The sequence below is a fragment of the Ranitomeya imitator genome, chromosome 2, assembly GCF_032444005.1.
Source record: "Ranitomeya imitator isolate aRanImi1 chromosome 2, aRanImi1.pri, whole genome shotgun sequence".
In the NCBI taxonomy this organism is placed as follows: Eukaryota; Metazoa; Chordata; class Amphibia; order Anura; family Dendrobatidae; genus Ranitomeya; species Ranitomeya imitator.
The window spans coordinates 765,002,900-765,016,941 of record NC_091283.1 but is presented as its reverse complement, the minus strand read 5'-3'; the positions used below and the strand labels follow the sequence as shown (position 1 = coordinate 765,016,941).

The 14,042-nt window shown below is 43.6% G+C and overlaps 2 protein-coding genes across 8 annotated transcripts in view; one reads left to right on the top strand and one right to left on the bottom strand.

Annotated features, from left to right (window-relative positions):
- Positions 1-14,042, top strand: part of BLOC1S2 (biogenesis of lysosomal organelles complex 1 subunit 2) — a 46,432-nt gene that overhangs the window by 20,276 nt on the left and 12,114 nt on the right. For 4 of the 5 annotated variants that reach the window (XM_069753434.1, XM_069753432.1, XM_069753436.1 and 1 more), the window contains 2 exons: positions 5,397-5,513; positions 11,784-11,903. In XM_069753434.1, coding sequence (XP_069609535.1) covers positions 5,397-5,513; positions 11,784-11,903 — 237 coding nt within the window. The remainder of the gene's footprint in view (positions 1-5,396; positions 5,514-11,783; positions 11,904-14,042) is intronic. The other variant, XM_069753433.1, reaches the window with a different exon arrangement.
- The window catches only part of RUFY2 (RUN and FYVE domain containing 2), a 192,566-nt gene continuing 190,466 nt past the window's right edge, over positions 11,943-14,042 (bottom strand). For 2 of the 3 annotated variants that reach the window (XM_069753419.1, XM_069753420.1), the window contains exon 16: positions 11,943-12,125. In XM_069753419.1, coding sequence (XP_069609520.1) covers positions 12,077-12,125 — 49 coding nt within the window. In that variant the 3' untranslated portion in view covers positions 11,943-12,076. The remainder of the gene's footprint in view (positions 12,126-14,042) is intronic. The other variant, XM_069753427.1, reaches the window with a different exon arrangement.

Here is a 14,042-nt window from a genome sequence, read left to right as displayed (position 1 = left end):
CGCGCAGAGGCCTGCCGGCTTCCAAGGCGACTATTGCTCGTTGGATCAGAACGGTAATTTTAGAGGCTTACCGGGTCAAGATAAAGGCTCACTCTACCCGGGCAGTCTTTGCCTCCAGGGCGGTGCTCCACAGGGCTTCCGCCCTACAGCTTTGTAAAGCGGCAACCTGGTCTTCCATCCACACGTTCGCCAAATTTTACAAGGTCCATACCTATGCTTCGGCGGACGCCAGCCTAGGCAGAAGGATCCTGCAGGCAGCAGTGGTGAGTCCTCTGACCTGATGGAAGTCTGTTTTTCCCACCCCAGGGACTGCTTTTGGACGTCCCATGGTTCCTGTGTCCCCCAATGAGAGGCGATAGAGAAAACAGGATTTTTGGTTGCTTACCGTAAAATCTGTTTCTTGGAGCCTCCATTGATTTGGGGCACAGCACCCTCCCATGTTATTCAGTTCCTGTTGTTCTGTGTTCTATGACTGTTCTCAGGTTTACAGTTCTCATGTTTGTGGTTATGTTTCAACCTTACTGTTTTTTTCTACTACTGCTTTCTCATTAACTGAAGAGTATAATGCCAATTGGTGGGGTGTACACTGCAGAGGAGGAGCTAACTTTTTTTGTACATAGTGTCAGCCTCCTAGTGGCAGCAGCATACACCCATGGTTCCTGTGTCCCCCCCCAGTGGAGGCTCCGAGAAACAGATTTTACGGTAAGCAACCAAAAATCCTGTTTCTAATAGTTTTATTTTTATCATTTAATAAAATTCAAAGTGAATGAACAAAAGAGACATCTAAATCAAATTAATATTTTCTGTGCTCAACCTTTTCCTTAAAAACAGCATCAAAGCTTCACTTCTAGGTAATTGTTCAGTTTTGTGGGGTCCCAATCATCCCTACCAGGACTCCTTGGTCTTCTTTACACTTGAGATAGTGTTTTTTTTATGATAGATATGTGCAAAAAAAGTATGCAAAATAGTTACCAACATGGCAGCAGACATTTTAGAGGTGTTCCCATATTATGGAACAAAATAGCATTGTAAGTAGACCACTAATTTCCTGTTTTAAGCTTCTTTTACACTTGCCGTGATTTTGTGGCCCCAATAGATTTCTATGGGGCCGCAACAATTTGTCGGAGCGCCGTATGCTGTGCAAATGGTCCGGAAAATTCTGCACGGAATTCGCTGCAGATTAAAAAAAAAAGGACCATGTCAATTTTTTGTGCGTTTCTGCACCCATTCCATTATAGGAAAACGCAGGGGTAAAAACACATGAAATCTGAACAGAATCTGCAGGAAAAACGCACAAAATCCGCATAACAAAACGCGTTTTCTACCAAGAGATGCAGAATCCACACAGAAAATTCCACATTCAAATCCGCAACATGTGCACATAGCCTAAGAAATAATCTAATATACTAAAGATGGCTAAACCCTAGAAACTATAAATGGCTGCAGAGGTCACTTCAGACCAACTATGGGCACATTACAGGGACACAGCAGACAGTGACACATCTTCGATCTGCCAAGTTTGATTATTTTTTTCCCTGTTGTTGCCACGTAATTGGCATACAGATGTACCCCTAGGGCCAAGCTGAAATAGATGGCATCACAACTTCCATCAGGCTTAGAGGCCAGATCAATATATGCATATCCTGAAAGTAGTTCTCCCATCTCTGTTCTAGGTTCTGAAGGGATCCTGTGTTGCAGATTTTAAATAATAAAACAAATCAAATATATAAAGCTGTGTGTGTGTTTGTGTGTGTGTGTGTGTGTGTGTGTGTGTGTCCGGGATTGGCATCTACACCGTCGCAGCTACAGCCACAAAATTTTGCACAGTCACACGTCTGGACCCCGAGAGCGTCATAGGCTATGTTGTGAGGCGAAATTTTAACCCCACGCGTTCCATTTAGTAACATAGTAACATAGTTAGTAAGGCCGAAAAAAGACATTTGTCCATCCAGTTCAGCCTATATTCCATCATAATAAATACCCAGATCTACGTCCTTCTACAGAACCTAATAATTGTATGATATAGTAACATAGTTAGTAAGGTTAGTATTTCACCAAACAATTTTGTCCCTATCAACATAATGGGGAAAAAGTGAAAGGAAAAGTGTTGGAGGCAAATTGACAGCTACCAGATGTGAACAAGGGGGACTTAAAGAGTGAGAGCGATGGCGCCAAAGAGTATATACCGTACAGTTGCTAAGGTGGGGCCCCGACATGGGATACTCGCCACACATGGGGATATGAACACACACACAAAAAATGCGCCACACACCACCACGTGCTTGAATACATATACCACCCTCCGCACACATTTCACCACACATACACCAACCTCGCCACATAAAAGTCGAAACACAAAAGTCGCCGCTCAAAACTCGCCACACGCAAAACACGCCACGTGCAAAACTAGGCTCGTGTAAAACTCGCCACACGTGCAGAACTCACCTCATGGAAAACTCGCCAGATGCGGAAAAATTGCCACATGCACAAAAGTTGCAACACATGCAAAAGTTGCCTCACACAAGACTTGCACATACTCAAAACGCACCACACATAAAACTCACCACGCACAAAACTCGCTATGTGCAAAACTTGCTGCACACAACTTGCTGCACTAACCTGTCACATGCAACTTGACACAAAAAATTGCTACACGCATGTCGCCACACAAAACTCATCTCACAAAAGTCGCTACATGCATGACGCCACACGCAACTCAACACACACAACTTGACACGTGGAACTCGCCCTAAAACACACACAAGTCTGGTATTATCCTTCAAAAATAAAAATCTGATTAATAAGCAGACAAACTACAAGAGCAACAACTGTACCATATAGGAAATACGGCAGCTGTCAGTCAGATGACCTCCCTATTATGTGTATGTGTGAGCTAATATCTACTGCCGGGGGTGGGGGAGGGCTTCCTGTTGGCTGGGGATTTATCAGGCTGCCAATTTGACTTACAAATACTGATGTAAAAATACTGAGCAAATAACGTGTGAACGAGGTCTAATACAGGAGGAGATGACACATAGGTATATACTATTTACAGGGGAGATGACACACAGGTATATACTATATACAGGAGGAGATGACACACAGGTATAATATACAGGAGCAGATGACACACAGGTATATACTATACACAGGAGCAGATGACTTCCAGGTATATACTATATACAGGAGGAGATGACATACAGGTATATACTATATAAAAGAGGAGATGACACATAGGTATATAGAGGAGGAGATGACATACAGCAGGTATAAACTATATACAGGGGAGATGACATACAGGTATATACAGAAGATGACATACAGGTATATACTATATATAGGAGGGGATGACTGTATATACAGAAGAGATGACATACAGGTATATACTATATACAGGAGGAGATGACACATAGGTATATACAATATACAGGAGGAGATGACATACAGCAGGTGTATACTATTTACAGGGGGGATGACATACAGGTATATACTATATACAGGAGATGACATACAGGTGTATACTATATATAAGGGAGATGACAAACATGCATATACTGAGGGGAAAATGAGAGGTGTGAGGTGAAAATGAGGGGTTCGAGGTGAAAATGAAAAGGTGTGAGTGCAAAATGAGAGGAGTGATGGAAAATAGTGGAGTGATCGGAAAATGACAGATGTGAGGTCGAAATGACAAGTGTTAGGGGGAATGAGAGGAGTGAGGGGGAAAATGAGAGGCGTGATGGGGAAAATAAGAGAAGTGAGGTGCTATAACTAACCACAGATATTTACTATGCCCAGGCAACGCCGGGCTCTTCAGCTAGTGTAGTAATAACTCTGGAATGCTTCAACATATCCCATTGATCTTGAGAGTTTTTTTGTGACACATTATACTTTATGATAATGGTAAATTTAAGTTGATATGTTTTACATTTTGCTATGAAAATATCAGAAATTTAACAAAACAATTTTAAAAATTAGCAATTTTCTAAATTTGTATGATTATCCCTTTAATCCAGTCGTATCATACAAAAACATTAATAAATAACATTTCCCTCTTGTATGCTTTTACTTCAGCACCATTTTTTAAATGTTTTATTTTGTTAGCATTTTAGAAGGTTTATTAATAATGTAGCAGTAATTTTGTCAAGGAAATTTACAAAACTTATTTTTTTAGGGACCTGTTCAGTTTTGAAGTGACTCTGTGTGTCCTATATATTGGAAACCCCCAAAAGTGATACCATTTTAAAAACCGCACTCCTCAATGTATTAAAAATTGCTTTCAGGTAGTTTATTGACCCTTCCGGTGCTTTTCAGGAATTAATTTTTTACCACCTAAATGTCGCTAACTTCTGAACAGGCTGCTATAGCCGGCAGACTTTAAGACCGATATTTGGCCATGAATGGCCATGGCAAACAGGAGCACACAATCAAGATCTCAGGGTGCCAATGAGGTTGAAGAGGAAGCCCTCACGCTCTGTTAACTATTTTGATGCTGTAGTAACTATTGACAGCATCTAAAGGCCCCTTCACATTAAGCGACGCTGTAGCGATACCGACAACGATCCGGATTGCTGCAGCGTCGCTGTTTGGTCGCTGGAGAGCTGTCACACAGCTCTCCAGCGACCAACGATCCCGAAGTCCCCGATGTTTACCCTGGTTACCAGCGTAAAAGTAAAAAAAACCCAAACACTACATACTTACCTACCGCTGTCTGTCCCCGGCGCTCTGCTTCTCTGGTCTGGCTGTGAGCACAGCGGCCGGAAAGCAGAGCGGTGACGTCACCGCTCTGCTTTCCGGCTGACCGATGCTCACAGCCAGTACAGGAGGAGTGCAGAGCACAGCGCCGGGGACAGACAGTGGTAGGTAAGTATGTACTGTTTGGTTTTTTTTTACTTTTACGCTGGTAACCAGGGTAAACATCGGGTTACTAAGCGCGGCCCTGCGCTTAGTTACCCGATGTTTACCCTGGTTACCAGTGAAGACATCGCTGGATCGGTGTCACACACGCCGATCCAGCGATGTCCACGGGAGATCCAGCGACGAAATAAAGTTCTGGACTTTGTTCAGCGACCAACGATCTCCCAGCAGGGGCCTGATCGTTGGTCGCTGTCACACATAACGATTTCCTTAACGATATCGTTGCTACGTCACAAAAAGCAACGATATCGTTAACGATATCGTTATGTGTGAAGGTACCTTAAGGAGTTAAATGGCCATGGTCGCTGCCAACAATGATTGTGGCTGATGCATCAAGACGCCAGCTATAGTGCACAGCTGCTGGATTGTCACCTGTCGGAGGATGCTATTCTCTTATATAACATGTCTGTAAAAAGACGTGTTGGTGGTCATTGAGGGGTTAATGTGGTTTTTCGTTTAGTTTTTTATCCTTTTAACCTTAGATGATTCTACAGTTGAAACAGCAGAAGAGGCAGTGGAGCCGCCAGAAGCCGACATTAATGAGCTTTGCAGGGATATGTTCAGTAAAATGTCATGTTACCTCACTGGTGAGCTGATCGGTAAGTGGCATTCTGTATTGTTCTCCATTTTTAAAATATAGGCTCCTAAATAAATGATAGAAGAGTCATGTACATGAGTGGACACCTCCCCATTATTTTGCAAGCTGGATATAGTATCCATCCTCCTGGGCATGTCAGGGCTCCAGGGACCCCCATTTTGAGAAGGGCAGAAGTATCAACGGTCGGATGTGGGCTTTATTTCAATGGGACAGTGGGAGAAGATCTTAGAAGCTGTTCCTAGATTGTCACCTTGTGAGGCCCAGAGACACTCTCAGACATACTTGATTCACAGAGTTTACCCAGGGCCCCTAGTGTCTTGTATGCAAGATGTCCTAGATGTGGATTTGTAGAAGCACCCTTGTTACACAGGATATAGGAGGGTACAAAGGAGGGTTCTCTCTCTGGTGGAAAAAGAAGATGGGTAAAGCTCCTAGCAGATCCTGGTATCCACGTCCTGAGGTTACTGGAAGACAGAACAGGTCTGGATTCCCCTTATCCTTGGGCATTGGCGTATTTAATTTCAGGCACAAAAACTCTTGGCATTCCGTTGGCTATATTCACTATCACCAAATATTGGGGAATTAAGACGTAGAATAGATAACATTATTTGGTTAGAAAAGGGAGTATAATTAGAATGTAATTCGATCATTAAATCTGAAAGGATATGGGACCCCTGGCTATATACTCCAGGATTACCCTGGTCTCGCTTCCTCAGGGGCAGATTCTTTTCAATGTTATCTCCTTAGTACTTTGCTATAGCACCTCAGGCTTAACTATATGGTTTTGTGACAATGGGGGGAGGTTTTCTCTGGTTGGTGTCCTGTATGGAGGTGAGTGGGGGGGTGTTTAGAGGGGTTACAAGGAGGGAGGAATTGGGTGCGAAGGCCTTAAAGGGAACCGGTCACCAGGATTGGCCGATATGAGTTACGGCCACCCCTTTTCAGGGCTTATCTACAGCATTCTATAATGCTATATATCTGCCCCCGATCCGACCTGTAAGAGAAGAAAAATAACTTATTATACTCACCTGCTGTCCGGTCCGATGGGTTTCGCAGGTCCTGGTCTGGCTCCTCCCATCTTCTTGCGATGCCACCCTCCTACTTGCTTCACAGGCTCCCCGGCATTGCGCTTCTGCGCAGGCGCACTTATCTGCACTGTTGAGGGTAGAGCAAAGTACTGCAGTGCGCAGGCGCTGGGCCTCTTTCCCTGCGCACTGCAATATTTTGCTCTACCCTCAACATGGCAGATAAGTGCGCCTGCGCAGAAGCCTGTGTGGATGACGCGGGGATGCGTCATCCACACGAAGCAAGCAGAAGGGCGACATCACAAGAAGATGGGAGGTGCCGGACAATTACCTGCGCTCCCCCCCCATCGGACCAGACTGCTCCTCAGGTGAGTATAATAAAAGTTGTTTTTCTTCTCTTGCGGGTTGGATCGGGGCTTATCTACAGCATTATAGAATTATGTAGTTATAAGCCCTGAAAGGCGGTGGCTGTAACTCTTATCTGCCAAACCTGATGACAGGTTCCCTTTAATAATGATTTAATGAGAATATACAATTTATCCTTTTCCTTTATTCTTGTACAGCTTTATCTGATAACTGTAAATGGAAATGTTTGTTTTTGTTCAATAAAAAATTATCTGATTTTGCAAAAAAAGTAGTATCAAAGGTGGCACTTAAATCTGTCAGACATTTTGGGCAGCACAGTGGCTCAGTGGTTAACATTGCAGCCTTGCAGCACTGGGGTCCTAGATTCATATCCTACCAAGGTCAACTTCTGCAAGGAGTTTGTATGTCCTCTCCATGTCTGTGTGGGTCTCCTCCGGTTTCCTCCCACACGCCAAAGACATATTGATAGGGAATCTAGATTGTGAGCCCCAATTTGAACAGCGATGGTGATGTCTGTAAAGCTCTGTTGGCGCTATACAAGCAAAGCATAATATGTAATAATTTTTGGCATACCTTGTGATTATGCCTTTTGTATCTGTGATCAGAAAAGGGTTGTTTCATATGCGTATCAGGCAACATGGTATTTAATCCAAACTTTTTAGACTTTTTAGTTTGTAGCAGGACGGATCCTCAAGATCTAGTGCAGACAGACGTTCACAGTGGTGTTTTCCACCGCAGACATTTGAATAGTCACCATATAATTTTACATCTTGATATTCATTTGGCCTGATTTAGGGAGTGCAATCATGATAAATTATAATGCTTAAAGGGAACCCGTCGCCAGGTTTGGCCGATACAAGTTACGGCCACCCCCTTTGAGGGGTAATATACAGAATTCTATAATGCTGTATGTAAGCCTCTGATCCAACCTGTAAGAGAAGGAAAATAACTTTTATTATACTCACCTGCAGGGTGGTCCAGTCCAATTGGCGTTGCTGGTCTTGGTCCGTCTTCTTGCGATCCCCGCCTTCCTGCTTGCTTCATGTGGATGACGCGTCCATGTGCCATCCACACAGGCTCCCCGGAATCGCACTCCTGCATAGGCGTACTTCTCTGCACTGTTGAGGGCAGAGCAAAGTCCTGCAGTGCGCAGGCATCGGGAAAGGTCAGAGAGGCCCAAGGCCTGTGCACTGCAGGACTTTGCTCTGCCCTCAGCAGGGCAGATAAGTACTCCTGCAAAGGAGCGCGATTCCGGGGAGCCTGTGTGAATGACGCATGGACGCGTCATCCACATGAAGCAAGTAGGAAGGCAGGGATCGCTAGAAGATGGGAGGTGTTGGACCAAGACCAGCAACACCCATCGGACTGGACCGCCCCCCAGGTGAGTATAATAAGTTATTTTTCTTCTCTTACAGGTCGGATCGGGGGCAGATATACAGCATTATAGAATGCTGTATATCGGCCCTGAAAAGGGATGGCCGTAACTCGTATCAGCCAAACCTAGTGACAGGTTCACTTTAAAGTCCCCATGTATTGTATTATCCTCTGCAAAACAAGCATATGATCATAGTAAACGTAACTAGTGGCTTTCGGTACTTATTAGTGTCTTGTTAAATAATTTTTTGGGATAATGGCATCAGCATAAATAGACATGTATCCATGATTTCATCAGGTTTGGAAATGGTTCTCTGAGATATATGCTCCGTCAAAGATCAGAAACAGGCTTTCCAACCACGGCTGTGGAATCAGTAAGCCAAAACTCCGACTCCTCAATTTCCCTGACTCCAGCTCCACAGCACTGGCCACTACTGAGCATGTAAATAAAGTGCAGCACAGATTCATCTCAACTAAAAGCCGAGATCCTCAGATCAGGAGCAGAACAGATATTTATAGGACATTTCAAAACTTTCCCAAATTCATATGAAAAAAATTAACATCACATCCTGCATTGCCCTACGGTACCCAATTTATTATATATTTTAGGAGTTGGTAGGCAGTATATTTTATACCGACTCCACCAAAATGGAAACCGACTTCACAGCCCTGTTCCCAAGTTTTCCTTGTCCCTCATCCCCATCCTGGTATATATGGTCCCTTAAGGTACCGTCACACTCAGCAACTTTGCAAAGAGAATGACAGCAATCCGAGACGTTGCAGCGTCCTGGATAGCGATCTCGTTGTGTTTGACATGCAGCAGCGATCTGGATCCCGCTGTGCCATCGCTGGTCGGAGCTAGAAGTCCAGAACTTTGTTTCGTCGCCAGGTCGGCGTGTATCGTCATGTTTGACATCAAAAGCAACGAGCATAGGGCCACTAGATGTGTGTCGGATCGGTACACTTCGACTGTTTGACATGGAGCTAACAACCAGCGAGAACGAGAAGTGAGTCGCCGTTACGTTACTGGATCGCTCCTTCATCGTTCTGGAGTTGCTGTGTTTGATGTCTCTACAGCGACCTAAACAGCGACGCTCCAGCGATCTAGTTTAAGTCGGCTCGTTGTCTATATCGCTGCAGCGTCGCTGAGTGTGACGGTACCTTAGTCCCTATCCTAGTGTGCATGGCCCCATCCTTATCCTGGTATGATTGGCCCCCATGCCAGAAGCTGATTTATGCTTGTAAGCATCGCTTGGCAGGGACATCATGCACTGCTTACAAGCAGAGGAGAGCTGCCGGAATACTCACTGCTCTCCACGCCGGGACTATGTGCATGGAGCGCAGTGAGTATTCATTGCTCTTCAATAGCGAGCACAGAGTTGTCCGCAGCCGCTTCCTGCAGCTGACGGGCGTTCATGTGTACCACTACTAAAGGGAATGAATATTCACTGCATTCCATGCCTCTTTAGCAGCGGGCACAGGAGTTAGCCTCAGCAGCCGGCTCCTGCCTCCTGTGACCCGCTGCTCTGCCACTGCCAGTCACCTGCCACTGCCGGTCACCCACCACAGCCAGAACAGGTACATCTAGACCAGTGTTCCCCAACTCCGGTCCTCAAGAGCCACCAACAGGTCATGTTTTGAGGATTTCCTTAGTATTGCACAGGTCATTGAATGCTTGCCTGTCCAGGTGATGCAATTATCACCTGTGCAATACTAAGGAAATCCTGAAAACATGACCTGTTGGTGGCTCTTGAGGACCGGACTTGGGGAACACTGATCTAGACTATAAGATGCAACCCCCCATTTTCCTCCACATTATTGGAGGAAAAAAGTGTGTCTTATAGTCTGAAAAATACGGCAGGTACAAGAATCTGGTGCTTAAACGGATTTTTCTAGTATACTAAGTTATCCCTTATCCATAAAATAGGATATAACTTGCAAAACCCTGGGATTCCTACTATTGGGACCCTCATTAATTTGGATATAAGGGCTCTGGAGCACTCCACCTTGAATGCAGCAAAGGTGCTCATGCTCTACATCTGCTCCTTTCATTGTCTATTTAAGTGCCACAAAAGGCGGAGTACAGGCTGTTTTCTGCAGTCCCATTGACAATGAATGGAGCGGTGGCAGAGTGTGCCCACCTTTGCTGCACTCAAGACTGGGATCGAAAGGGCCCTGTTCTTGGTCCGACCCCCCATCAATCGGCAAGTTATTCCCTATACTATGTACAGGAGATATGTGCGATTTTGGCAAAACCTCTTTAAATCGTTAAGAACTTATCGAATACTATTAATGAAAGCTCATTTATAAACGTTTGCATTAAGCTCCCTCTTTATCAACCTTGTTTATGTAAGTAATTTGAAATAATGTATCAAAAAAACAAAAGCTCTGACCTCTATAAAGATATTCGGGTTGTCCCCGGGTTATGAACTACATAAGTTCTGTAGCTTCGTTTGTAAGACGATTTTATATGTCAGTTGCATCAAAAAAAAAAATTCTCACCTTCTCGCCGACCTCTCCGGCCGCCACGCTGCCTGACAGGTCCTCTTCTTTCTGCCATAGAACTCCACATCTCCAACCTCATCACTATAGGTCAGGACTTCTGATCGAGCTTCGGCCCCAGCGCTCTCTACATGTTGTAAGGTCCTGATATTAAAACATGCGCTGCGATCTTATGATGCGCAGTGACTTCTGAGGCTTGAAGTCTTGGCTTAATTAAAAAGGCCAGAGATGTGGTACACTATGGCCGAAAGGAGAGGAGCGGACAGCAGGAGAGGTGAGTAATGTTTTGTTTTTAAACCTACACTCTCACCTCTCCGGTCACTTCACCATGCGGTCCTCTTCTTTCCACTCGCAGCAGCAGGCCAGCCAGAGCAGTTATTAGTTGTTATTGTTGTTTTTTTTTTTTTTTACCAAACCTCACCTTGTCGGTCACCTCTGCGGCTGCCTGGTGTCCAGTTCTCTTCTTTCCACTGTGAAGCGCCGCATCTCCGGCTTCTTGACGAGGTCCTGAATTCTGTTGGGGTCCACACCTGGGAGGTCCCTGTGTGTTATAAGGTCACAACGCACATCTTGATGTTGCGACCTTACAATACGCAGTGACTTCTGAGGCCTGGACACGGCAGCAAGTCCTGGCCTATAGTGAAAAAGCTGGAGATGTGGCGCGCGATGGCAGAAATAAGAGGACTGGCCAGCGAGCAATGTGGTGGCCGCATATGTGAGCGATTAGGTGAGTATTAAGTTTTTTGTTTTAACATCTTGCGTTCATAGCTATCAGTCATATGTAAGTCGGATGTTTGTATCCCGGTCACTTTATGTGTTAGAAATAATAAGATTTGCATTAAAAGTTTTTTTTTTTATATATATATAAAATTCTGTACTGAATAAAGTAGGAATATGAGGATTGGTGCAGTCCCACTACTGACCCAGTACAATGTGCTACCGATGCTTTAATTTTCACGGCATCTGCTGCTAATTTTCATTTTTTTTCTAAATTGCTATTCCAGCCACAAGTGAAGACTACAAACTTCTAGAAAATATGAATAAGCTCACATGTTTGAAATATATGGAGATGAAAGACATTGCCGGAAATATTAGTCGAAATCTCAAGGACCTAAACAAGAAGTGTAAGTACAACATTAAGCATTGATACACAAGCCATTACATTTTTTGGTAGCTACATCCTTCTGGAATTCTCAAGATTTATGACATCTGTCTATTCTTAGCATTTCTCTATAGCTTCCGGTTTCTTTGCTTTTCTGTGAGGGAAATCCATGATTGCAAATGCTGGACTTCATTCTCATCCTGATTGTATTGATCCCAAAAATGCGGTCTTCATTCCTTGCACGCTGAAATGAAAAGTTACATATATGATACGGTTGGGCGAGAAGTATTTGGTCATTGACACAATTTTCATAATTTCTCCTCTGTTCACCAGTACAACACAGACATCAATATGTCATCAAATTGTAGACATTCAACTGAAATTCAAAAGTTTTAGAAAATATTCCATAAATTATTTAGAAATTACAGAAATTTTTACATAGCCCTTTCATTTTCACAGCTTTCAAAATTAAAAAATTGATCAATAATCTGTTTAATGGCCACGGTGGCCTGTTAACAAATTAATGTGATCAAATATTAAAGTAATTTTCTCCATCCCCTCGACAGCCCCAGATTGGGAGGGGATCCAGCCCCAAGGACAGGAAACCTACACATTAAAAGGCAAGCCTCTCTAAAAGCTTGTTATTTAACCTCTTTGCAGCTATGGGTGTAACCGTACGCCCTGCACTGGGGTGATCACATGTGGATAGCACTCAGGAGCTAGACGACATCGGTCTCTACATCAGCGGACGGAGCTCAGCTCCAATCGCTGCTTTTAACCATGTAAATATCGCTATTGATCACAGACGGCGGCATCTGAAGAGTAACTAAAATGTTATATTTTTTAAAGAATTTGTTCCAGCCAAAAAAGTTAAGACACTTTGCAAATTACTTTATTAGTGGGTTTCTCTCATCATTTTTTTTTTTTTTGGTCAGATTTTTTTTTTCCACCACTTAAATAAAAAAAAAAAAAAAAAAAACAACTATGCAAGTTTGGCATCGGCATAATCATCACATCAACATCATTGTTCCGTCATATTGGTTTAAAGGATATTTTGTTTCTACCCTGCCTTAAAGCTTTTTTGGAAGGACTGAGCTAGCCTGCAGTCAGGTCGTAGAGGAAGTGTCAGCCATTCTTGCTAGACTCTGGCAGGCCGAAATGTTCTCTTCCAGAGGAAAAATAGTGAGTAACATCAGCATTGTGGTGGATTTAATCAGAGATGAAATTGTCTCCGTGAGGAGGGTCAGGTCTGTTTTTGGATCCTGACATCCTGTATTCCAGTGCTCACATGGCCGCTGTGCCATTCTAGAGACATCGGGAAGTCTTGGAGATGGGAGAAAAATATTGGTCAATAAGATTCTAAAGTCCAGTTGCACCCTGAAGTCCTGAGATAGGTGGCTTCACAGGAAGAACCTCTCAAGGGAAATCCTTATTCCATCAGTCATTGCTACGGATGCCAACCCTTTCGTTTCAGGAACAGGAAATTCTAAAAATGATGTCGCTGTCCAAATACTTCAGGTCCCAACTGTATGTACAGCTAAATAGCTCTTTAATATTTTGTAAAATAACTCAGTTTTAATCTGGAAATTTGCGCATAAAAAAATAGAAATATATTGTATTAAAAAAGCATTAAATGTGTTTATATGTGCATGTTAGTGTGTGTATTAATATACTCACCGCCGCTCTGCTTTTCTCGGTGACTTCATCCATCTGCAGTTTCCCTGTCACCCTGCTCTCTGCCCGACCCAGACGTGGCTTTTACAATGTAAGTTTATGGAGCGTCAGAACGAGCCCCCTTAGGCTTTCATTGTAAAAGAGACTTCCGGTTCACACATAGGGCTTAGAGGAAGCAGGATAATCGTAATTGCGGTGACTTCACTCAGAGGAGCAAAATAGTTCTGGACACCAGAGAGAACAGAAGTAGGTGAGTATATTAATACATTCACACTACATTAAATGCACATATACACACGTTTAATTAAAAAAAAATTGGTTGGGAGTTTTTCTTTAAAAGGAATCTGTCTGCAGGATTTTGCTCAGTAAACTACAGACAGTGTCAGGTCGGTGCCGTTATACTGACTAAAATGATACCTGGTGATGAAATCTGTCTTGTCGTTGTTGTTTAATCTTTATTTGTAGTTTTCAGTTAATCAGATTCTCG